Below are 26346 nucleotides of genomic sequence, written 5' to 3' on the forward strand. Positions count from 1 at the left end.
ACCTTGCAGAAAGAAACAGAAAATATTATTTGAAGGTTTAAATCAATCTAAAATTGCTTTTAAATCTAAATTTCAAAAGTAAAACAAATACTGCATGATATCAGATTTAAAAAAGGCTGTCACTACAATAATAAAAACTTGTTTTTCAAAAATCTCATTCTATTACCTTTTAAAGCTTTTAGAAACAGATTAAACCAATTCTATTTTCTTCCTAGTCAATATAAGTAAGTTAGAAATTATTTCACTCCTTCAATCCTTTCCTACACAAAGCTTTTACAGAATTCATCTGACATTTGTATAATGAGGCACTAATTACCTCAGACAATCTAAGCACTCCCTTTGATATTAAATAATAACAATGAGGAGTAATAGGAGTCTACACATATAAGAACAAAGGTAAAGCCATGTTTCATCATTATTACCCAGGACTATAAATATAATAAGTAAATCTCTGCATGTCTTTTGTTCCAAAATTTTCTGTAGTATCCACAGTAACGTCAGTATTTACAAATTAGAATTACTACTTTAAACCTCAGAAAATCATCAATATGTATTATTTTTTCAGAGAAAAAAGTGCACACAGTGTTTCAGGAGTGGTAAAACCAGGGAGTGATGATTATTCAATCCTAGACCAGAAATGCTGACAAACTAATGCATGCAAGATCTTGCAATGATACAATCAATGTCATGTATCAGGCTATACAAATTACTGTGGGCAAAACAGACAAAAATAACATTTAAAATAGCATGTTTTCCTTTTAAACCTTTGTGGTTATAAAGAGTAATCCAGTGCCTGCACTGGAGGAGACCTAAACAGCTGTGACACCAAACTATGCCCAAAGAACATAATCATAGTTGTTTTTCATTATTTTTACCTATTGCACTCTTTGATGAACTTTTTATTGTGATGCAGTAGATTCTACAAAAAAGAAAACACTGCAGCAAAATACAAAATACTTTCTGCATGAGCAGAGGTCATAACCTGATGCTTTTGGGATTTTAAAAAATGTATTTTCTCACAAAAAATAGTATGTCAGATTAGAAACAGAAATCCCTTTTGTCCTCAATCTATTTTATTTTTGTATATTGCCATTGTTTTTAATTTTTTTCCTTTGCCAGGACAAATATAAAGTGGATCCAGAGGAAAACAAACATATTAAATGCTGCAGCTTTATTTAAAACCTATAGTTAGCAAAGTTTTTTAAGTTATGGCGATATCCACCGTATGCAGCAGCATTAGCATTCAAATTATGTCACCCTCTTCATTTTCTGTTTAGTTGGTTCTGTCTGGGGCTTATTTTTCTCTTTCTCCTAATGTTGCTTCCCTCAATTGTGACATTGCACACAATGGAGAAAGAGATCTCACAGTGAGTGGTCCCAGTGGGATGGAAAAGCCAAGAGCAGGATGTGCTTTGCTGTGACAGGTTAACACAGCAATACACAGCACTAATGAGCTGAGGACACTTATTTCTCTGCTCTCAGGGCTGTCTTGAGGGCAGCACATGCTAGAAATTAGTGAAAATCAGTTTCCTTTTTGGTTCCTCCCTCTGGCTAAGATGATGCTGTATACATTTCCAATTAGCTCAACATGCTCTGACTTACTTCCTGAACATATTGCATAGGAGAAAAAAATATTATCCATGAATGATACATGCACATATGTACTAGTACATAAAACAGGGGAAAAAAATAAAAAGGAATGTGTGAAAGTATGTAGAGAACATGAAGAATATACTATAACCAATATACCTCATTTACTTTGATCTATGATTTGAGTAAATAAGGATACCTCTGTGCTGCTCCAGGTTTAGCACTTAGGTGGTCTACACTGTCCTGTTTTGGAATGCAAGACTCCAGCGTCCTTGTTCTTCACAATATTTGGAATCATGGATGTGAATTTGGACGGAATGAGCAGAAACAGAGAGATGGTCACATGCAGTGAAGGTGGAGACATGCAGGCAAATATATAAACAAAAAGCATTAAGTCACTATCTACTGAAAAAAGCTGTATTTCTCATTTTCCTATTCCAAACACTATAAAATTTTAGATGTAAGATCAACCGTCTAAGATGTAAAGATGTATAGAATGAAAGCCACAACAGTATTTTTAAAAACCATTATATGCTCTACATGCTGAATGGCAGTTCTGTTATTTAATTTATGGTGCAATTATCCTTCTTGAGAATATATAAACATATAAAAAACCTCTTTGCTTAAGAAGATGCATATTTTGTCATTATATTGTGAAATTCTCCCAAAAATACAAGTAAATTTCCTAATTTCATGCATTTTGATGATACCTTCATGTTCCATTGCCACACAGTCTGCTATAGTAACAATTTTCAGTAATTCAAGAGCGAAGTAGAATAACTGACTCAGATTTTTTAAAAATAAAAGGTATATAGGAATATCTTTGAATTTCTATGGAATTTTAATTTCTGCTGAAGCTGTAGAATTTCTTCACAGCTTTCAATCTGGAAAAAATATTATCTTGTTGGTTTATTGTTCATTTTTAATGAAATATATGACAAGATCCATGAATGGAATATTTTTTTTTCAAATATAAAATTTGAATTTTAATGAGAAAACTCAGCAAAATTTGTGGTCCCCTAATAACCTAAGTTTTGTAATATATCTGCATCTATACCCAGTAGGGTCAGGAATGGCTAAAATTTCTCCCTAAGATCATAAACCTTCCAACTGTCACACCAAATCATTGAACAATACAGATCATATTTAGGCAAACACTACATATTGTTTTATATACAGACAAGCTATTTACAGTTCATGTTCCAAAATTCTATGTGCCTCAGTATATTTACCTGCCAACAAATCTACACACAGAAATTTATAATATGCCTACAGAAATTAAAAATTACTACTTCTGAAATGAAAACATAACACTGTTATACACTGTTATACAAGTGTCCAGTATTTTTGTATTATTTCTTACTGTCTTGTACAGGAGCCCTCAGTGGCTTGCAGTGAGTGTTACTTTATGTAGCCTTAAAGCCACCAGGAATGTCATGTTCAACACTTCCTGACTTTTACTGAAGTTTCCTTAAAGGCTGGATCTGCATGGTCCCTGCAAGTACCAGAGGGCACTTGCTCTGCAGCTGGCTTCAGGTGACTCTGGGACAAGCATTCTTACACATGCATGCATGACTGACAGAAGCCACTTCTCTTAAATGAAAATATATAAGAATTCCTTTTTTTAAAGGCTCATTTTATCCAGTCTTGGTTATATGCTGATGTTATATTGCAGATTTTTTCAAATGAACAATCTGAAAAAAAATTCACCTACCATTAAATACTCAGCTTTCATTCACCTTGTTTTTATTATCACTTAAATTTCACAGATATCCAGATACCCATCTGTCTACACTGTAGACACTAGACATTTAGACTTCCTAATTTCTAATAAAAAACTGAAAAAACTTTCAAGGAATTATGCTATTAAATCCAGTAGAAAAATTATCCTTCAAAACATCTTATAGAAATAAATGATATCGAACATTTCCAAATTTTTAACACTGAAATAATACATAACTCATGTCTTCTCATCAAGTATCAAGGAGACACTTCCTGATACAGCAAGTGAGCAAATTCCAGAAGAACAATCTTGCCAAAAATTTTATCAAAACTTATTTTAATAACCATTAGAAATAAATACAATGTTGAAAAAAAAATAATTTGTCAAAATTAGAAATAATGTAAACTTAGAGTAGAGAACAAAAGAAAAGCACCTATGATTGCTTCACTGATGTTCTCTCTACAGATATGCAAAAAACTCAAGGTTCTCAGGACTTCTCCTAATATCAGAGACAATCTTGGATCTCACAGGCTGCAAACACTCATCAGCATTGAAGTTAGCTTTAATTCCTTCTGTGCTCATCAGTGCCTGACTGCTCATCACTGGGTTTTGGTGACCAGATTGCATGCAAGACTTCCAAACACAGGTAGACACTGATTTCATGTAGAAAATCAGACTCCTGTTTATCCATCTCAAAAACCTTGCCATTACAGATTCCATATCCTACAGATATTTCATTGTAAAATGTTTGCTAGTGGGCATTAGATGATTTCAGCCTTTCTCCACAAAATTTCAGCTGATGTAAAAAGGCTTACTATTTGGCATTGAGAATGGAAGTATTTAGAGGAAAATCTTGTTTCCCTTATTTTTTCAATCTGATACCCTGAAGTCAAAGGCAATCTTTCAATTGACTCAAAAAATGAGAACCAAAATTACTTAAAAATGCCTAAAAGACTTAAAGTACATTTCTAAACTCTTAGTAGTTGTCCTATCAAAGGGATGTGTTGGCAAAATTTCTGGAAATGCAGTATCTGTAAGGGAGGACAGCTTCAAAATGATGTTTCACTGCTTTAATTCTGTAATTTATAATGCTGTTTAACTCCAATTAAAAAAAGAAAATACTACCCACACACAGTTACACTCTTCCCACCTGGTCTGAGTGGAATATTTCCAGTACCAAGTAAACAAGATAAATCACAGTAAAAATATTAGTTCTGTGGGTAGACTTCAGCAGAAGGCCAGGACTGGCACCACTGGTATTTCAGTCTTAAAACACTTTTAAATGCAGCTTCATAAGTTCATGTAAAGATTACTTACATTAATCTGCATTTACATTAATTTGTGTCCTGTCAGTTACTGTAATACAAAATACTGAAAGAAAAATTTTGAAATTGCACTTAAATATAAATTACAATGTCTGCTTGAAATATCTATCTGGAAATAAAATAACAAAGAAAAAATTACTGCTGCCAAAGCAATGGGATACCAAAACTCATGTGATTAGAAAGCTTGTGAGAAGTAAAAAACAAAGGTGCTTTTAATAATCATAGATGATATTCAGCATAAAAATTTACTTAGAGCCCTGATGTTCTTAATCAAAACCTACCTTATTAGGAAACCTGCTCCATGGAGGCCATCCTGATTTGGACAGAATTTACAAACAGTGCCAATTTTTACATACATCAACTACAAAGTGTTAACGAGACCTCCAACATATCAGCCTGTGGGTTTTTTTCCCGTTAGGAACAGTTTGTTGAAAAAAGTAAAACCAAAACCAATGAAAACAAACATATACACAAGAATATGCTCTACAACAAGCATTTATCACATTATAAAGCACCACAGTGAAAGCACCAGCACCATTTACAGAAGCAGGTAAAGACAGACTAAAGAACATTAACACAGATGATGCTCTGTTGTACCAGACATCATATTTCATGCCTTGTGACTATTCAGACAAACAGAAAACTTTAAAAGATGTTCATTCTTCTGTGCTTTATAACAGCTCAACAAAACGCAGAGATGATACCTAAACTGCTGTTTTATTTTGGGCTTCTGGAGGTTGCAAGTCTCCACACAAATGCACACTTCTAAATTTCAGTGTACTCCTCTGAGAGTGCAAGATGCAGTAAGGCATTTTTCAGCTGGGAGGAGCTGACTAGTACCTGTCATCCTCTGGAGATGCATGCTGGATATGAATCCTGGGACTAGTAGGTCGTCTCCTCTCTAGGGAGGGGGACCATCTACCCCTGTTTGCCCGTTCAATAAAACAGGAAAAAAATACGGTATTTAGTTTGTGGTAAAATTAAATATATGGGATTTGGGACTGGAAAAATACCCCAAAAAAGTAATGAAAGTGTGTAATTTAATTATTTTTTCTAACAGCTTTCTAATACCCAAGTATACTTTAATTAAGGCTGCTTAATGCAAAAACATCCCATCTGAAACAAAGAGAAGGTATGCCCAAAGATGCACAATTTAGACCAATATAAATCTTCTATATGGTGTACCATTAAGTTTTCAAATATTCTCAAATGCTTGACTACCTAAAAGCCTGTCATTTGTGTAGGAAGCTGCAATTCCAAATCAGAAAAGACTTATAAGACTGTATGATGATCATTATCTTGGTATTTTTCTAATCCTATCTCTCCTAGCTATTTACAAAGAAACATGTAATCTCAGTAAAAATGTAGGACTGATAATTATGATAAAAGTTCTAGGGCACAAAGTCACCCTTTTCTGGAATGCAGTGAAAGAATACAGGTAAATTATTTAACTAAAACTAAGCTACACACATTTGTGTACAAGTACTGGAGTAATTTTTTATCATTTGAAAACATATAGTAAAAGCGTGTGCAGCCAGCTTCCTCTTCTATTAATTTCTCTTTATCCCTGCAGTACATGCAAGGACATTATGTAACACAACTAATGTCAACAAAAAGGACCTGAATTGAGAATGAAAACTGGTGTATTATGAGATTTCTTTTCTTGAAAATCTCATTAAATTCAGAATGATAAATACTGTAATATAGACTGATGTTTTTGTTTGTAATGCAACAATTGAATGCATAACGATTTACAATACCAAAACAAACTGATTTATTGACAAAGAGCAAAATATTTGCATAAACTTGGCACAAGTATCTAATATTTCCCTTTCTGAGGCATTCTTCCAGTCCATGTAATAAGGAAAAGGGTTTGATTTATGGAACATGCAAATAACAAAGGTTTTAGGGACATGAGCATTTTTTGAACAGTTAGGTAGGTCTTTCAGATGTCTCAAGAGCAAATAGGTTGTTAGTAGTTAGCTTCTTTTTCTCTCCAAAGCAAGAGTTAAAGAAAATGTTAATGCATCAGTGCACTCAGACAAAGCCCTTAATATGCTGATATCCACTACAGATATTAAAGAGCATTTGAAAGAATTAACTAGGTATTTCAGTAGGAATTTTCAGAACATGGTCCTTCCATTGGATGCTGAATGACTGTGAGGCACAGTACAACACCAACATGTAGCTACCTACTTCTTTACATGCTTGGAAAGAACCAGAAAGACAATATGTCACAGACCTAATACAAACATGTATTTCACTGTACATGATTTTAAATGGAAATGGGCGTATTTGACATAACTGTTAAGGGCATGCAATATAAAAATCAACATGAATTCAGGACAACCTTTAATTGGATCAACCTCCCTGGTATCTGTTTATGATTAGGTAACAGGTAACTGCTGATCTTTGTCTCTTGCTTAGCTAGTAGTGGCCAGCTGATGGCAAACATCCTGTTTTGATTCCCACTGCAGTGAAGCACCTCAGAACAAATCTAACACAGGTGTGGGGCTGTATTTTGCAGGTTTGCTGATCCTTGTACATGACCTAATCCCTGGGCTGTGCTCCTCAGTTTTATTTGCTCAGACCTCCACTAAGTGATGTCTCAGGCCAAAAGCCAATACTAGAAGTACAAATCAGTGCAACTGTTCTTGTGCTAACATACATACAACTGCTTTATTTAGAGGGTAAATAATAGCCACACTACATATTATTAACTATCACTGATTGCAATCTTAAATCAGTCTGAGGAACATGCTATTATGATAAGAAACCATTCCTAAATCAGTTCAGAGTCTGCCCTTGAATCTCATGTCTAGGTGTTTTCCTGAGCAGAGACTGTGTGTTGAAAAGAAATTTCTCCATTCTAAAGAAATAGCAGCCAATTTATAAGGAAAGAAGCAGAAATTTTGAGACGCAGTGAAAAGGATAAAAATGAAAAAACCCAAAGCATAATGAAGCAGTAGCAGGAAAAACACTTTCAATGGCAATAGAGAATATTTTATAAACTTAAAGATGCCTTGCAGATCATCAAAGGAACTTCAACCACAGAAACATTTTGGAAAAAAAACCAAATTAACAAAACAGCTTGGAATAAATAGAGGGTAGATGGTGGGAAGAGGAAAAAGCAGGTATGGTGCAACTGCATAGAGGTATTAGTAGGGGATCGATATTTTTGAATGTCCTAGAGTGTACTGTGCAAAAGAGAAGTAAATTAAGAATTAAACTCTGTAAAAAATCAGTACATTTAACAAAAAAAAATAAGCATGCCTGTGTCAAGGCAAGGTCAGTTTGCCAATCAAGTTTTATGGACTTGGTCAAATGATGAAACTTATAGGAGGAGAAAAGTTCTATCCTCATTGTTTTTTTGGTTCTGCTATACTGAAACTAACTAGACTTTCATATCACAAATTCATATATAGAGCTTAAAGTAGTTTTCTGCTGGTACAAGCAAGTCAATAGAATGACTTTTACCGGCAAAGCAGTGTCTTAAAAACCAGTAACTACTCTGACCATTCCAAATTACATGAATGATATTCTATAAAGTTCAAGGATCAAAACTGTTTCCAGCAAATCAGTGACAAAGAGGGCTCCACTGTCCATCTGTCATAACACTACCATTTTGTTAAAATGTGGTTTATTTTAGCTCTTTTTCTCAAATATAATCTAATTCATACCCTCTGAGTCAAAAGGTGAGGGGGAATAAGTAGAATTTTCCATAGGTAAGTATATTCCTAATTTTGTTAAATACACAAAGGTGTATTTAGAAGTCTGTATTTAGAGGCATAAAATTCTAGACTTTTAAATAATACTTGCAATGCTGCCATTCCGGGAGGGGAGAAGGGAGAAGAAACAACATGAAAACAACTAACATCTTCGGCATGAGTATCTCAAATATACTGATAAAGGGCTGTAGATTGGACTTCATAAAACCTTAGAGTGCTTCTCTTAGACGGATCAATTCTAGACCTGACAAGTGTCTCATCTCCTCTGTCTCCAGTAATGAAACGACCTTTTCCATGCTGTCTATTACATTGTAATTTTTATTTTGTTTAGTGTTTCACTACAATTACTTTCAAAAGATATTTCCTACTGCTTAAGGTGAACTTGTCTTACTGTATTTTTAATCTTTTGTTCTCATCTTGTCCACCACAGAACCAAAATGCTTTCTACAGACCCTGAACTTAATTCTGTGTTCTTCAGACTAAAGACTCCTCTATCATCACATGCAACTGAGGACTAACTTCATGTTCAAGTGTAAGCAGATTCCACATTCAACAGAGGAGAATTAAATCATCAAAAATTTATGTTCCCCAAAACAAAAATATTAACTTTGCGGGGTTTATATATTAAATATAACATCCTCCTCCAAAATTTGGGTTGCATAAGAAAATCTTCTATGTCACAAGAAAGGAAAAAAAAATCCTCTGCCGAAGCCACACATACCTTATTATTTTCAATGAAATTATCAAGAAAAAATTGAGTATCAATTTCCTTAACAAGAACTTTTCTGCTCTATGAAGGATACCAAGTCAAAACATCCTATTTAGGACTTCTAAAAGCTAAGAAAAACTTTCACAGTGATGGGCAGTTTTTTCTGGATCAAACCCACTGATGATTTGGCAAAATCACATCTTTAGTAGCAAGAGAGGCCACTAATACAGACTAAACACTTTTCTTTATATACATCCTTCTGCTTATGCAAAATGATGCAGATTCTGCACAGTGGCCAGTGGACAGAGGTGGACATGAATTCTAAAGGCATAGTAGAACCACTTCACATCAGGACAGATGTAGTTTGGAGTATACAGTTTATAATTACCAGTCAGTGTTTCATTGAATATTCAACTTGATGGGTGGCATCTTGAAGTAAGTGCAGAACACACTGCTCAAATTTATATGCAGTTACATTAGGTAACTGCTTGTAGATGAAGGCAGCTGTATGTATGCACACACTCAGTAATTAATGTGATGCTACAATATTTTTAAAAAATATCTAGAAAAATATCTCTATTTCATTCTGAGTGGCTCTATATCAGCTGTTTTTTTAATTTATTTTTTTTAACAACCATGTTCATATTATCTGTAATGTCTTGAGCTCAGACTTAAAAAGGAATAAACTACTGTAGATCCATCAGGGATACCTCAGCAGAACATTAGTCCCTTCTCTGCAACAAGAGCATAACTTTAGAAAAAGCAAAGTTCCAACCAAGGAGCAGCAGGAAGTGGGGAGAAAGGAAAGGGAGATTTTAAACAAAAAACTCTGGTAAAACCCTATCTTAAAGAGGAAAGTGCTTTCTTAGTGCCTTTTTCATGCATCCTGCCCCACAATAAAGAAACTAACACAACTGTTACAACCAACACACAGTGCATTGACTAAGAAAGCATTATTAACTTCCATAATAGTTAAACACGTACTGGACAGACTAAAATGTAATTCTGTCCTATTCCCATGCACTTAATGAGCCTAAAGTCTCACTCTAAAGTGGTATAATTCCTAGCCAAAAACATGAGTAGTGATGAAAAGTTCTTTTGTGGAATCAGCTTTTTAACACCAGTTGTATGTGATTCACCTAAAATTTTGAATCAAGCTATTGTAATTGTAGAAGTACAGAAAGCATCCATAACATGCCTGCACAATGTACATGACACAATAATATTTCATTTAAATTGCAGACATGTCTTAAGACTCATGTGAACATTAATATTATATCAGAGCAAAAAAACCTTAATGCAGTTATCCACCTTGCAAAAGCAGATGCAGCAGGTTAAAGAAAGCAATGATGTTATGCTGTTCTGTAAGAAATATATCAGTATTGATACAGTTCTGGTTTGAAATGTGAAAGTTTTGTTGTATTTTCTAATTTATGCCACCGCTTTATTAGCAATCCACAGAAAAAGCAAGAAACAGATGTAATGCTTTTTAGCAAATGATGGTGAAGAATCACAACCAAGTGGTAGTTTCAAAATACTTAACACTGCAATGCTATTATCAGCATACTGAGGACTTTTGTAAACAATGAACATCAGCTTGAACTAAGACAAAGGAAGTAGCTGGAAGCGGTCATAAACTCCAACACACAATTTACATGACATACATGAATACAGGAGCAAAAATGTCTACAAATACCAAAGCAGACAAGAAATGTACAAGAATGTGGAATAGTCATATGAAGAAAAGCAAAACTTATAAAGATCACCAGCACAGATGACAAGAAATTCATAAGTTTTTATTATATACCTTTCTCGTTCTGGTGAATGCAAACTAGTATCTGGTCTCAAGCAGTTGGTACTAGCACTCCTAGCCCTGTCAAGGGAGGGCTGCAGTTCACTAGTGCCAGTGCATTGCATCCAATGGTAGAAGAGAAAGAAAAAGAAAACAAAGAAAGGAATACAATGTTAGATATTAACTCATAAAATAATGCTCTCTTTACAGAAAATGTAGAATCACAATGATTTAATTAAGGAAAACGTAAAAGGGTTGACTGGATGATAGTGTCAAGAGTTGTTTAGAAAATAAAAAGCAAACAAAAGGCTGCGAGAAATTTTTTGCAAATATCATTGAAATGTTTAAAACTGAATGAGACAGAACAGCATCCACTTGTGAGAAAAGTGGAATGAGAAATATCAAACAATAAAGTTATATCCGTATTAACAGCAATAAGTTTTAAGCCAACATAAAATAATGTGATCCACTATATGTCATGTGAAATCCCTTTACAGTGAAGCTCATTTATTCTGCAAAATCCATATTAGATACCAAACAAGTGGGGGGATTAATCCTCAGTGTCTTACCTAACCAGCAGATCATCTCCAAATTTCGATATTCGTAAATTAAGGCAATCATGAAGGAGTGAAATATCCTGTCTAATCACGGGTTTGGTCTTAGCACATGCAGGAAGAGTTGAGCTTTGTAAATTAAAATTATTTAAACAAAATGAAAATAAATTTAACATGTAACAGAAATCTCATACATAAACAAAAGAATGTAATAGAGAAAAAACATGCAACATATAATTTTAACAGAGAATACAACTCCAACTAATACAGAATAGTTTGTTTTAGGGTTTTTTTGTAACATAGGTGCTAATTTAAATAACTAGATGAAGTTATTTTAGGATTTTATCCCTTATCTCTCAGTCACAAAAATGTATGAAACATTTTGTTCTTTTTTTCTTTAACAAGGGAAGTCTACTTATTTTTTTAAAAAGAAGCTAACTACTTAAAGGGGACTCTAAACACTTCTTACCTGTATAGGTTCCAATGAGTACCATTTTCTAGTAAAGGCATCTTGGGTGGTAATGTTTTATAGTGCCTAACAGAACTTCTGGAATGTGGTGGGTCAGAAAAGAACAAAGGACAACACAAAAAAATGCCAGAAATAAAAAGACAGGTAAAGGCAAGCCAAGACTGACCAGAACATAAAATAAATGCATAATATTCTATTATATTGTTCAGCTGTAGGAGTAGATATCTCATCTATGTTTTTCTCAAGTACTGTGACAGCTATCTGGGGGGAAAAATTTTGTATTAACCCTTTTCTTAATAAAGTGCAAGAACTTATGCCAATGCTAGTACAGCTCAGATGTTTTCTTGAAATGGAAGTAATATATATTCCATTTATAGATACTTTAAATTATAAAGTGCAGACTGTTTTAAGTTTATATTAAATTACTCTTTATTTCTCTTAGTGATGCCTTACTTAGACCTGCAGAAATTTTTGCCTCTTCAGTAGCTAAGCATGAAAGTCTCACTAAAACAGGGATATATAGCATCAAAAATTTAATTACAGATGTATTAGCAGCTGTATTTTTTTAATGTGGAAGTCTTTTGAAAGTGGCATATCAGATTCAAAATTTACCAGTAACTAAATGTTATTAATTATAAGCTAATTAAAAAACTTAGGAGAACTATTACATCAGCCAGCACAGCAGCACTAAGGTGACACATGACAACTGTCTAATATCATCATAGATTTCAGAGAAGGAAATGTTTATTTTATCAGCCAGCTCTCCCCACTGAACAAGAGAGAAATTTAAAGGCAGACAGAGGCTGCTGAACGGGAATTATGGCCATTTAATGGCTAAGGATTAGTAACAACATTCTAACAATTTTCCACATACCCTACTAGGGCACAACTATGGAACTACTGGGAGAAGAACCAGCAGGCTTGAGGATTTTGCAGCAATCTGTCCTGACAGGACATTTCATTCCTGTTAAGCCTTGGGCCAAAGCACAGCAGGATCAACATTAGAAACCTGGCTGTGTCACAGGCAGATGAAACAACTCTCTGCCTGGAAACATCAGTGTTTGTAAAACCCTAAAGGATTTAACAGAGGAGCTTTGACTCTCCTTGTATGGGTTTAGTGGCCACCACTGGTGAATTCTCTATCAGAGGTCACTGTAACATGGCACAGGAGGAAAAAAGGAATGGCTGTCACCAGGCCAATCCTGGCTTATGGGCAGATATTACCAATCAAACTAGGGGTGATCTAAGACATGGAATGTGGCAATCCATGATCTATAGCATAGGTAGACAGCTTTCCACCATTTCTATTAGTTAATAATTGCATACAGAGCAACAGGATGGATAGCTAGGACTAGCATTTCAAACTGCTATTACATTAAACTCACCATACATATTAACTCTGTAGCTTAGACTACCTAATTTCTTTCATTTAACATGAACCCATTAACATTTCTTTCCCATTTTAAGCTGAAGCTGTCTCAAGGACTAATTAAACCATTGTTCAGCAAGCTGCCTAGAAAACAAGAATAAAGCCTTATAAAATTTCTAACATGAATAAATGTCAGGTCACTAGAAATAAGAAAGGAAAGAAGATGGCATAGAACAAATTTTTGCTGAAACTGTTTTCAAAATTATTCTTTCAAGAACATATACTGCCAGTTTATTTGGAATTGGGGTGTATAAGCCTCAGAGTTAAATTTAGAAGAATTAATCTATTGTCATCTATCGCTTTTATATTCATCTTCAATACATTATTACAAGTATCATCCTCGTTTATAGTATACTACTACCATTACTTTTAAAGGGTGATTTTTTGTGATTTTTTGATCACAAAAACACTGTAGCAATAAATGGAATAAAGAAAAAGGCAAGGAAGTGCTGTAGGCTCTGAATTCAGTGTAGCTATTACCTAACTCTAATTGCTGTCCTTGCAAAAAGGACACAACTTAGAAAAAATTGTGCAGAACTTTTTGCTGGGACCAGACTGGTTTGGTAGATTTGTAAAACTATTTGAAAGCTAATGGCTGGGCAAAGACATAAAATAACAAAAAGTTAAATAAATTAATAAATTTTAAAATTAAAATCTTGATGAAAAAGTCTTTTTAGCTGAAATACAAGAATGAGAATATTTCTACTGATAACAAAAACTTAAGTTAACAGCTTCACTCATGCAGATTTTTTTGAAAGCTTACATATTTATTTACTATTTTTATACTACTCTGCTTTATAACAAAACCCTATCACAGCATCCTCAATACTGCTTCAAATTTGATAATGAAAATTAAAGCAAGCCAAGACATTTAAAAAAATAAACAGTACTTTGTAAGAGAAAATCCTAAACCAAATAAAAGAATAATAGCACTAGACAACATAGTTTAACATTTGGTGATTTTAAACATTTAGCACTGACACAAAACTCTCATCAACATCCTGATCCTGAAGGGACAAAGGATAACCACCTGATTGAGTTAGTTAAATGGTTAACTACTTTAACTTCAACTTACATTTTTATTTATGGTAAATGAAAGATGTTCTACACAATGTCATGGATTTTTAACACAGTTAACAGACATGGTGGTAAAAAAGGTGGGGGAGCAGACTTTGATTTTTTAGATAAAGATATTTCAGTCCTGTTTAGTTTCACAACTCTGGAAAGTGGTAAGACAGGGAGCTCCTAGCTTTGAAACAAGAGATTAAAGAAGACTGAAGACGGGCCCAGACTACAAAGTTTACATGTGGATCCAATTTATAGAACAATTTTTAGATGCAAAAACAAGTGATACAAAACCCCTCAAATCTGGGACTCCAGTAAGCCCTTGTACATCAGGATTTATTCCTCTGCAAGTGACTAAATCAGCATGAGATCAAGTGTCACAACAAGCAAAGATTGTTTAATTGTGCATGGCTGTTATATAAACATAAAAATGCAAACAAAAGAAAAAAAAACAACTAAGAAACCAATGTTTGAAATTATTACAATGCTCATGCATTGGGAGATCAGGACTTTTGTGACTAGACAGAAAATCTACCAGAAAACACAACTGCAAAACCAAAGTTTCTTCAACTCCTTTAGTCCTTACTACTGAGATTCAAAAACAAATACACACATCTGAATCTAAATTAAAACAAACAAAAAAGAACGACTGACATCTGGATCACAATGTCCTTGGAAGTTCTTTATGTACTGGGACTCAATACCACCATGGAGAAAACGTTGGGCACACAAAGTGGGCAGAACTAAGCAGGTGTGTTTGAGATTCCCACACTCCTGTATTTACCTGATGGTGTGTAGGCACTCTGCACTTCTTCCTCGCTTTGCTCTGGGCAGCATAAGAAGCTCACTGCACAGACAGGATGGGTGGTGAGTGAAACAGATATAGTTATGAAGCATTAGATGACATGGGTTATGCCAATGACAAGCAAATGAAAACATCAAAAGAAATGAGAAGCATTCACCCAGATAGATAGTCTGGTAAGACTGCATGTCTCAAAATATATGAGTCCAAAAATGCATGTAATAACTACATTTTCAACAAGTTCATTTTAGTGTGGCACCTCCCTCTGTGATATTTTTCGTTTAAATTCAGATTTACTTTTTCACAGCTCTTCATGATGAAACAAATAACATAAAATGGCCACAGTTTTCTAATAACCTCCTGTCTCATGAACTAATTAATGGAGAACTGCTTTAGGAAAAAAAAGAAAGATGTCTGTTGTTTGCTTTGTGTTGGGTTTTGTGGCTTCCTAAGATACAAAATCATACAGGTAAAAGCAGTGAAGGTTTGGTAATGATTTAATGCACGTTGGTTTATGGGAAGAATAACCATTCACTCTTTAGGGAAAATCAAAAATATATGTTCATTTGAAATATTGTGTTTGGCCAAACAGAAATTCTGACTCATAGCTCTTAAAATGTTTTTGTAATGATAATCCTAAAGAAACAAATAAAAAAACTAATCAGCCATCAAACTTTTGATTTCTTATTCTCTCAAATTGAGGAAAATCAGCCATCTATTCTACTTTAATTATGTTGTAAGCAAACACATACTATAGCCAGCAAGATGGTAAAATTAATGCATATTTATGCCTATGGTAAATATGACTATGATATGAAATATCCCTTGAATAAGCCTGTAGTTTTATGCACTTCAACACAATCAGAAAGAGCAAGCTTCAAAACTCCTATCATTATAAATATGAAAATAAAGGTAAGCTTCATGGAAACATGCTAATTTTAAAAGAAGCAGGGAATCCCATGAAGTACTATGGCAAAAAAAAAAAAAGAGAGAAAATATTACAAGACAGATAAAGTAGCAGTTGTTCAACGTGTTTCATACTTCATGTCATTACAAAATGATGCATTCCATTGATACACTACAGGCATTATTTACCTAAAATTCTAAACATGGCAGACTGAAATAATGGCTTGTGAGTCATGGAAGACTTAATTACATCTGGAGCTGCCAGCTTGATGTAACAACACGAACTAGAGTTGAACTGAATCTTTAAATTTTCTTTCTAAGCCAAATTGCTGTTCATAAGATCAGACAGAATTTATATGCATCTTTCCACATTGCAAACTATGGATTTTAGGAAAAAAGTTACTATTTTCTTTAGAGTTGCAAAGTAGATGCAAAGTCCACATTAAATCATAGAGTACTTTGTTAATATTTACATTTCGTAAGCCAAAGAGTGTCTATGGTAATTGGCCCAAAGCAAACACTGATAAAAAAGTCATCCTGAAAAGTGATATAAAATAACAAATTCACCATGAAATTTTCTAGTTAAAAAAAAAGCAAAAGAATCCATCAAGAAGATTACCAATATTGTGAGACTATGCAGTTCTCTGCTAAATTAAGTCTGTTTTGAAGGACATTTAAAGTAGAGATTACTATTTCCAAATAAATGTTTTCTATACTCATAATTGAGATATTTTACTTAGGAATAAAAGAAACACAAAAAAAAAAGTGCCATGCTTTTGAAAATTGGACAATGGTTTCCTAATAAAAGGCTTTTCCTAACAGTTTATATATATTCATATATATATATGTATGTATATATGTATATAAATATATATAACACTGTTGAAGTGGACAAATAAGTTCCACTGGAAACTTATTGCAACAGATGCTTCTGTAAGAGAGTGGTAGTACCTATTTTTACAAAGACCTATATTATGATTTAATATTGATTTTGAACCATTAATAGACAATTGAGAAAACTTTTGAAACTAATCAGCCGCTGCAATCTCTGGCATGCAATTATTGGGTAGTTCCTCAGCTTTCAAGCCAAGTTTACATTAGATATCTATGTGAATGTACTTGTTTAGGTGAAGGGTTCAGTAAATGCACAACACAATATCTACACTACTCTTGATACTAATCCATAATATTTAATGAAGTTGGGTTTTTTAATTCTTGGATGCGACAGACAATCTTTTTTAACAAAACCTGGTTTGGATCTTTCATATGATGCTATTCTTTTGTACTGAAAGCTGGCAAAACCAGCCAGAACTAAACAGACTTCACAACTGATCAAAACTGGAGGAAAAGATGAAAAGGAAAATGGGGAAAAGGAGACCACTGCAGACAAGATTATTACTCAAGAACACAAGTACATGGACCCATCTTTAAATCCTGAAAATCAGCAATGTACATCCTTCATGTCTGAGCTTTAAACTTCCAAAAAAGTTTTGTGAACACTGAAAAGAATTGAAGACTGTGAACAAATCCAGCAGCCCATTGCTCATCCCCAGGAAAGGCTCAGGGTAAACCCAATTCCTCTCCAACCATAATCCATGGATATATCACCAGTTATATCCAGGTTTGAGGCTTTACTAAAAGAGAAATTTCTAGACAGCTAACTGTCTGTATTTATACTGACAAAAGCTACTTTTTAAAACCTTTTTCTCTTCAAATCTGATTAATAACAAATCAATTCAATAAATATCTTCAGAAATCTTTTTAATATATCACTGCCCAAAAAAAAAAAAACCAGAAAAAACCTGCAACAAGTGGACATTACTTGAATTAGCCTAACTATAAATCTGACTACTATACTTAAAAATAATTTTAATTCACCTCTGAAAGAAAATTCAGTGCAAAAATCCAACTTAGTCAATTCTGTACACACTTCTTGCCTATTTGAATTTTTAAATTTACCATATTACTCAATAGTTCCCACACTTATGTTACCATACTATAAAGGTAAAACAGGCAAGATCATATGCAAAACTGAATTAGCTGAACTGCAAGAGTCATCTGTTATTCAGTCTTTGTGTTGCTTAAAATCTGGCCAAAGATTTCCAGAGATTTTTATGGTTTAATGTTTACGTCTTTTCATGTCACTCCAAAATGTATGTTCCATATGGAATTTATTGGATTATAGGGAAAGATTCTGTTACACTTAGTTCTAAAAGCAGTTACTTACTGCCAAGAAAAAAAAAATCCAAGACATTACTATGACAATTGATCCTATCTGAATGGTAAGTTTCCTACTAAAGTCCAGCTATATGATTTTTTTTAAGTAAGCAACATCCCATAAAGATTGATAGTCTATGTGACTCTCATCATTATTTTTCGCAACTGCTGAGCTGAAATACCTTTCTAAGCTTTTTCTACAGGTAAAAACTAAAAAGAAATTCTAATTTCTTCCATTTTATCAGAATACAGACACCTGAAAACAGTGCCTACGAGGGGAGGCCAAGCGTTCTTTGAGTGTAGCCCCTCCATGACAGGGAGACATGTGTTTGTGTCACACATCTAAGACTGGAAATTTCTGCACCCTACAACTAGTATTGCACCTATCCTTACTATGCCTGGGTAATGTACAAAGTTCACCAGAATGTTACATAAGATGCTGGGAGACTGTACCCATAGGTGTCCAAAATTTATAAGCATATGAATTCAAAGTAGCATGCCTCCCACTCCCAGCAAGGAGGAATTAATGTCTGGCATTTTGCTGGTAAATTTACCAGCACAACTGGTAAATTCTGGTATTACAGGAAGGCCTAGAGCATACATGAAGATGCATGGCTTTCTAGGAAAAATCTCTGGGCTTCATTTGGGAAAAAGCAGTAGAATATCTAGGCAAGACAGACAAGAATAATTTGTCTAGATACCTGCAATTACTGTCAACTCAGTACACAGTTTTACCAAAAAAAAAAAAAGGGTATAGACAATTTAATAGTGGCACTAGGTCTATCAGTTAGGATGAATTCTCTCCCTTCCCCATTTCGATTAGTCACATTTCTAATGAAAACTTGAAAATTAGGCAAACTGACAACATTTCTAAACTTTTGTCCACGTTCAGGCTGACAATGTACCTTTCTTGATCAGACAAATACTGACTATCCATCTCTCTGGATCTGTAATCAACTGGAGTTCTGGAGGCATCATGGTGTCTAGTTGGAGAACGTGATCTTCTCATCTGATGAATTTCATCTAAACTCCTGAAAAGCAGAAGTATGTATGATAATCTTGTTTTCTCATTAATAACAATGGATCACAGTACAAGTTGGTTGAAGGAATTCTTTAATTATAAATTATTAATCCATGATTTCTGTAAGAATGTCACTAAAAATTATGCAATTTATACATGCCACTATTATCCTACAAATATTCTTAAGTAGGATAATAATATTCATACAAGATTCTGCCACTGACTGAAAAAATTTCCAAACCTATGTATTAGTTATGGTACACAGATGATGAATCACTGAGAAAATATGAGTAAAAAGAGGTAAGTCTTACAAAGTTATGATTCACCCCATGAGTGCTCTTGAGTGAATAACGAAAGCATATATCAAGTTCAAATACTGCACTAATAAATTAAGATAGAAAAAACAAGCTTTATACTTGTGAAAAATTCCTGAACAAGAGAAAAGTTAACAATGACACAAACAATTATACAAACATGAAAGCACGCAGAGTTTCACTGGAGGTGCCTACCTCTGTAATGGCACATTTGGTAAACGTGAACGGGGCCTGCCCTGATCGTCACCACGGTGAGGAGACACGGAGCGTGAACGATGATGAGTTGTTGTTCTCTGCTGCTCTGGCACAGTTAGCGTTGTGGATTTACCTTCTCTAGTACTAGACCTATAACCTACTGGCAAGAGGGTAACAAAAGGCAATTAGAGACTAAAAGTCTGGCTTTAGAAAGAATTCAGATGCATAGACTTCCAGGAGCACATATCGAAACACTTACACAACTTTCAGGTCATCACTCAGCTGTTGTACATCCCGATATATCATGCAGAATAAATCACTAGCATTACCTTTAAATGTCTACATGTACAGAGACTGAAAAAATGAGACTTCTTGATGAACTGAATGATGTGGAGCAGTTTTCTTACTTGGGGAAGAATATTCTGGGTATTTTGTGTATATAAAAAAATATTTGAAAGGAATGTAAACAGTGCGGGTTTACCTCATCTAAAAAATTGTTAGAAGTAGTAACTGCCAAGAAAAAAAAAATCAAACACATGACTATGACAATTGTTCTTATCTGAATGGCAAACTTGGTATTATAGTCTAGCTATATAATTTTTTAAAGTAAACAACATCCCATAAAGATTGATAATTTATGTAACTCTAAATGCCTACAACAGCATTGACTCACACAGGGCTGCTCGTATACAAAGCATCCTTCTGCCTCTTATTTCAGTTAGAGATATTCTCCTAATGAACTTGGCCAAAGCCACCTACTTAAAAAAACTAACAGGATTTAGAGCATATTGTACTGAATATTGGGTGTTTGCATACTGTGCAGAATATTTTTTTCCAAATATTGTGATTGAGCAGAAAAATTTCTCACAGTATTTTTAAATAGGACTTAAAAAAACCCCAGTGGAATGTTAGCACATTTTCAATATTTCAACATTGTTGTGACTTTTTCTATGTAGCACACTCTTTGCCTTGTTATACATTTTGACTCCCATCCTAAAACAGACAATGAAGCTTAGTAAGATAACAACTTTCAAAAGGTACCTGTTAATTTTCCAAAACAACCTAAGGAGATCTGCTCAGACTTCACTTGCTCATTTCTAGACGTTTAAATGAGATTACAAGAATGCCATGACAGAAAATCCCTTAATGATACAGAAAGTCATCTCTTAAATCATCCTTTAATCACTTAAAAAATTCTTGCTTAGTTATCCAAATAATAATTTTTCTTCTCTGAATTTGTCTAGAATTAAAGTTACTGTAATGTGTGATTTTGTTCAGCTAAAAAAAACCAGCTTCTATCAGAAATCCTCTTTTCATGCAGGAAAAGACTATGATTTATCACCCAATTGTCAACTGGAAAATTTTAATAAATTAAATAAATTCCACTTTTTATGGATCTCACTACAGGGTTTTAACTTTGGGGTTTTTTTCATTTTTTATATAATTTGTATAATTCTTCTAGTTCTTCTCTGGTTCTCTACAAAATTACGAACAGTCCCTCTTTTAAATGTGTGCCCTGTATGCAGATTGTGCATGAGGCTTGATCAGGCATTCAATGACATTTCATGACCTCTTTAGCTGCAGGTTTGAACCCTGACCACAACATCAAAGCAGCATTCACACTTTTTTCCCAAAATGTGTAAGAGCTTACCAATGCACCCTAATGGCCTCTAAAAATTGGCAACATGCATGAAAATATCTACTGGGGTTTGTCAACCTTTTAACAGAGTAGAACTTCAATGTTCTGCAGATTTTGGTATGTTGTGCTGCTGGAGTACCTTACCTGCCAAAAAAGTGTTTCAGAGTTCTGTAATAAAACTACAAAGAAACACGAGGATCTCCCTGATCTCAGGACAAGGATTGGGTGCAAATTGTGAAGCAAAAGGGGGACACCCCCAGGACTTAAATGGAGATTCATGACCCAGGATTGCTGCAGAAATTGTCTAGGTCTTTTGTGAGAGGAAGAAAATACATAACAAAAGGTGGATGTGTTCCCTTTTCCTGGACAACTAAATCTAAGCTGTATTTGCAAAAATATAATTAATTTTCCAAATAAGCTTGCGTTAGAAAAAATCCTGTCCTCTCTATCAGTAGGAAGAGCAGTTTACATGCATTAAGCACTAAAACCAAAGAAATCCTAAACATCTTTTCAGTCTTTAAGCAAGTCTACTAAAACACATACAACTTAAGTTTAGAAAATTAAATATAGATTTAAATTTAAGATATATTTCTAGTCTCCCTAAAAAACTGCACATAGGATTCTCCTGTAGAAGTTTAGTATAGAAAGATGATTTTATGTTATATTTTGCACAGCCAAGCTATCTCAGGAACAACACCTGAAATTTATGCAGTGTGTGCACACAAAGCTTACAGAACAGAGACAGTAATTCATACTTATCCCAAGTATTAATTCAACAATTGTCAAACTGGTCACGTCACACCCATACCTTCAGTGACCATGACAGTGACAGCAATAGTAACATTTCCTCATATCCTCAAATACAAAGGCTCTGTGCTCTTCAGGGTGAGCAGAGAAAAATTTTGCATGGACCAGCATGATAGCAGCAACCAAGCTGATGGTAATTTATGCAGAAGTTTCTCAGCTGCTCATGGGAAACTGTCAGGTGTGACAGGAAATGAATGCAGGATGGATGATGAAAATGGATCTAGCAAATGTTTGATACCAGAATTATATTATATTGTCTTAAAGACAATACAGACAAGTAAAAGATATTGTGTATTGATATATACAAGGATATATACAAGGAAAAGAAAAGTGTATTAATGTCACGCTGCTGCAACAGAAGGAAGGCAAATACAGTTATACAGGTTACATGTGACAGAAAAATTAACTGCACTGAAGAGTTATCCACAGAATAAACAATGTAAACAATGTATCCCCAATGGTTAAAAATACCACTGGGGATATTGCCAACTGTATGTCAGCGCTTCTTTTGTTTTGTTTTTAATTAAGGAAATTATTGAAGGCTTGGTTAAATAGATTGGTCTGAAAACATGTTCAGATGTTATAAAAACTTTCAGTGACCCTTATGGAGTACTGGGCTGGCCAGTACAATACAGATACAGAGTGACTGGTGTAAGAACAGCTCAGGATCACAAACTTACTTAAGAGACTTGAGCATCTCTCATATATGCAGAGGTTGAGAGACTTTAAAGAATATTTTCTTTGTGTAAACAGATGTCAGCATACCACAAAAACCCTGTCAAAATCATTTTTGTTAAACCTGAGCTTCAAATTGCTTTCAGCTGTTGATATAAACTTTTATGAACATATCTAAGAGCTGATTAAAAAAGGAGATGTATATCACTGCCAGGTACTACTAACGAATGAGGATGATCTAATTACATGAAAGATAAGATTAAGTAATTAGTGATATAAAAAGGGAAAAATACTTTTCTTAAAATATTTTGGAATTTGTTGAAGTACTACTATTTTTGATGTAACAATCTTCCACTGACAAGAAGTTATTCTTTGCAGCTGCTGAAACTTCTAGGAAAATAGTTTTTTTTGTTATTACTAAATTCTAATACTACGTTTGCCTTAGCAATTGGTAAAACATTTGAAATTATAGTTTTACGAATTTTCAAGGTTAGTTAAATTAGCAAAACTATTTTCCTTCATGTTTTTAGCTTGCATAGAGAGGAAGTGAAATTTTCTGGTTTTACATTTTGTAGTCATGTGTTTATTTATTAGAAAATGAGCAATAACCTTTTTGAAAATCTTGAGATATTAAGGGGGCTAAGTAACTTCCTTTTTTTCTCTCAATACTTCGGAGAAAAAGAAAATTAATAACTTTCAGGAAGATTCTGCCTGACTAACCTGATCTTCTATCACAAGATCATTCTCTTACTGGATGGGGGAAAGGCTGTGGATGTTGTTTACTTTAAATTATTAAAATCTTGTACACTGTTTCCCCAGGATTCTCCTGGAGAAGCTGGCAGCCTATAGCTTGGACAAGTTTTCAAAGGGAAATATATTCTTATGTGTCAAGTGTTGTAAACTCAATTTTGATGTTCTTACTTCCCTTGAGAAGAATATCTTAAAACTAGACTAATCTGGTTGAAGCCAATAAAGGCTATTCCAAAATAGGGCACCACTATATTACATTAAAGGGAAATACAGATATTTTCTCTTCCTTCCCACATGCATGCTGTGCAAGAGAATGTGTGAGAAATCTGAAGCAGACAAGAGCTGGGCTGCACTCTGGTGAGAGCCATGGTACTGAAGGGCAGGGGCAGGGCAGGGGTAAAGGCCCTGCAGAACAACAAGGAACTTGGATGAAGCTTAGTTTTAACAAAGGAGTTTATTTTATGGAGAAGACACTGCAGTACTCATTCTGTGCAAACGAAGGGAGCAGTCCAAAGGCTTAACAATTCAGCAATGAGGCAAGTTAAGAAGGTTGGACAGGAGGGCAGAAATGAATATATATGAATTTGATCTCCAGCCACATTTGTGAATCTGCGCCTAAGGCTCTCAAACAATTCGACAGACATTGGGACTGGAAACCTTTTCAGGTCTTTTTGCCAAACACATTTTCATATATTGTCTAGGCTTTCATAGATTTGTGGCAGATGAATTTTCTTTGTCCCTGTGCCTAAAGTCTAACTCCCTTTAAAGTATATCCAACAAATCCCACACACTTATATGCATATCCACTTCCCATAGGAATCACGAACAGATGAACTCCACTTAGAAATGCCAAACAAATGTGCCAATTAAATTCAAAATGGACAAACTTGTGCTTGGTCAAGTGAGCTAGCAGAATGTTTCTGATTGGGTGGACTTCAGAAGGAGCATCCTCACTATGCCCTTCAATGTTTTACTTGGAGACTCTCAGATCATTGAAAATCCAGTTGTAAAAATTAAATCCTGCTATTTTCTACAGTGATCGCTGAGAAAGTTTGGATCTGTGCATTCCTCAAAGGCACACCTGAGCATGAAATCCAAAGAAATGTCAATAAGACTCAGTTAGTCAAATGCTGGCCCAAACAAATTCCAATATATGCAGCTGGACCATTCTGAATGCTTCCTGACGGGTAGAAAATTATTTATTTCAACTGGATGCATGGAAGGACTGGCAGAGCTAAAAAAGCCCCAGTTCTTAATAGAATTTACTGAAACTTTAAACATAAGTCTACAAAGACATACCAGTATCTACACTTTCAACTACAAAAAAAAAAAAAAAAAAACAAAAAACAAAAAACAACAAAAAAAAACCCAGGAAAAATATTTGATTTTAAATGCTCACTCTCTCCACTGATGTAAAAATATCAAATATAATAATTAGGCATACATAAATGAATTTATGAATTTCTCTCTTAGGGACTGAGGTGCAAAGTATATAAATAAGAAAAGAACCCAATCAACATCAAAGGAAGGAGAATTTGTCTCCGCTAAAATCAAGATGATACAGCATTAATAAGATATCTGATTTATTTGCACAGTTATATTGCAGATAAATAAACTGTGAGATTATTTTAAACATTTTAAACACACCACGATTTAATTCAGTAGTTTTCATCAGGAAGATCCACAAAAAAACTGATTTAGTGCTGGCAATGACATAGTGACTCTTCAGTTAGCTTGGAACAATTGGGAAACATATTTATCTGACTTGTGGCAACAGTGAATGAGAACTAGAAGAATGTGATATCCAAGATAATCCTCAAGATTTTCAGTAAGTAGGAATGCTGAACTAAAAGCCAAACCATGACAGTCTCTACAAGTAAATATTTATGAACATTTAGGGTAATGATAGTTCATGAAAGCTTATGAAAACTATAAAAAATATAGCCATGCTGCATGCATCTTAATCTATAGCCATGCATTATCAATAAAGTCCACAGAAGACTGCATTAAATCTAAGTTTCCAGCAAAAAGCAAAATAATTTTTAAAATGCTTTCAATAAAAACTGAAATCTTAAATGTTTTAAAATGTAGGAGTCTTTTACATTTAATTTGCATTTTAAATAATGCTTGGAGCATTACAGTAAGAAATTAACCAATTTCAACAAACCAGTGGGCCTCATATGAAGAGTGATATGCAAAATAAATATAAATGAATGAATAGTAGAATCCTTTAAATTACCAGGTATGGGACAGGTACTATGGAATAATCAGGAAAACTTTTTTTTCCACAATGCACTCTCTAAAATCAGTATCCTCAATATTCCAAAATATTATAAAGAAAAAAAATCCAAACAAGCAAAAAAGAAGAAGAAAAGAAAGCAGGACCATGCTGTTCATCCACGCACCTGGAGGAACAACTCCAATACCATCATCAACATCAAAATCTGAGATGTCACTATCACTGATTGGCCGAGATCCTGCACAACAGTAAGGTAAACAAATACCTGAACATCTGGTCATGTTATAATATGCAAAAATATGTTCATTCAACATAATAATGAAACCAAAAAGATGATTTTAAGTCAAAACAATCGAGAAGGAGAACTCAACTGCAGTGACTAACTGATGCTTCAGAA

The 26346-nt window shown here is 34.2% G+C and overlaps 1 protein-coding gene across 30 annotated transcripts in view; it reads right to left on the reverse strand.

The window, feature by feature from the left end:
- Window positions 1-26346, reverse strand: part of RIMS1 (regulating synaptic membrane exocytosis 1) — a 303629-nt gene that overhangs the window by 86151 nt on the left and 191132 nt on the right. For 7 of the 30 annotated variants that reach the window (XM_063152927.1, XM_063152942.1, XM_063152925.1 and 4 more), the window contains 7 exons: window positions 26116-26187; window positions 19840-19999; window positions 19215-19340; window positions 15169-15231; window positions 10883-10972; window positions 5479-5562; window positions 1790-1867 (listed from right to left, as the gene is read on the reverse strand). In XM_063152927.1, coding sequence (XP_063008997.1) covers window positions 1790-1867; window positions 5479-5562; window positions 10883-10972; window positions 15169-15231; window positions 19215-19340; window positions 19840-19999; window positions 26116-26187 — 673 coding nt within the window. Of the gene's footprint in view, window positions 1-1789; window positions 1868-5478; window positions 5563-10882; window positions 10973-11436; window positions 11551-11890; window positions 11969-15168; window positions 15232-19214; window positions 19341-19839; window positions 20000-26115; window positions 26188-26346 lie in introns of all 30 variants that reach the window. The other 23 variants (XM_063152948.1, XM_063152936.1, XM_063152945.1 and 20 more) reach the window with 10 other exon arrangements.

The sequence above is a fragment of the Melospiza melodia genome, chromosome 3 (genome assembly GCF_035770615.1).
Source record: "Melospiza melodia melodia isolate bMelMel2 chromosome 3, bMelMel2.pri, whole genome shotgun sequence".
NCBI classification, from domain to species: Eukaryota; Metazoa; Chordata; class Aves; order Passeriformes; family Passerellidae; genus Melospiza; species Melospiza melodia.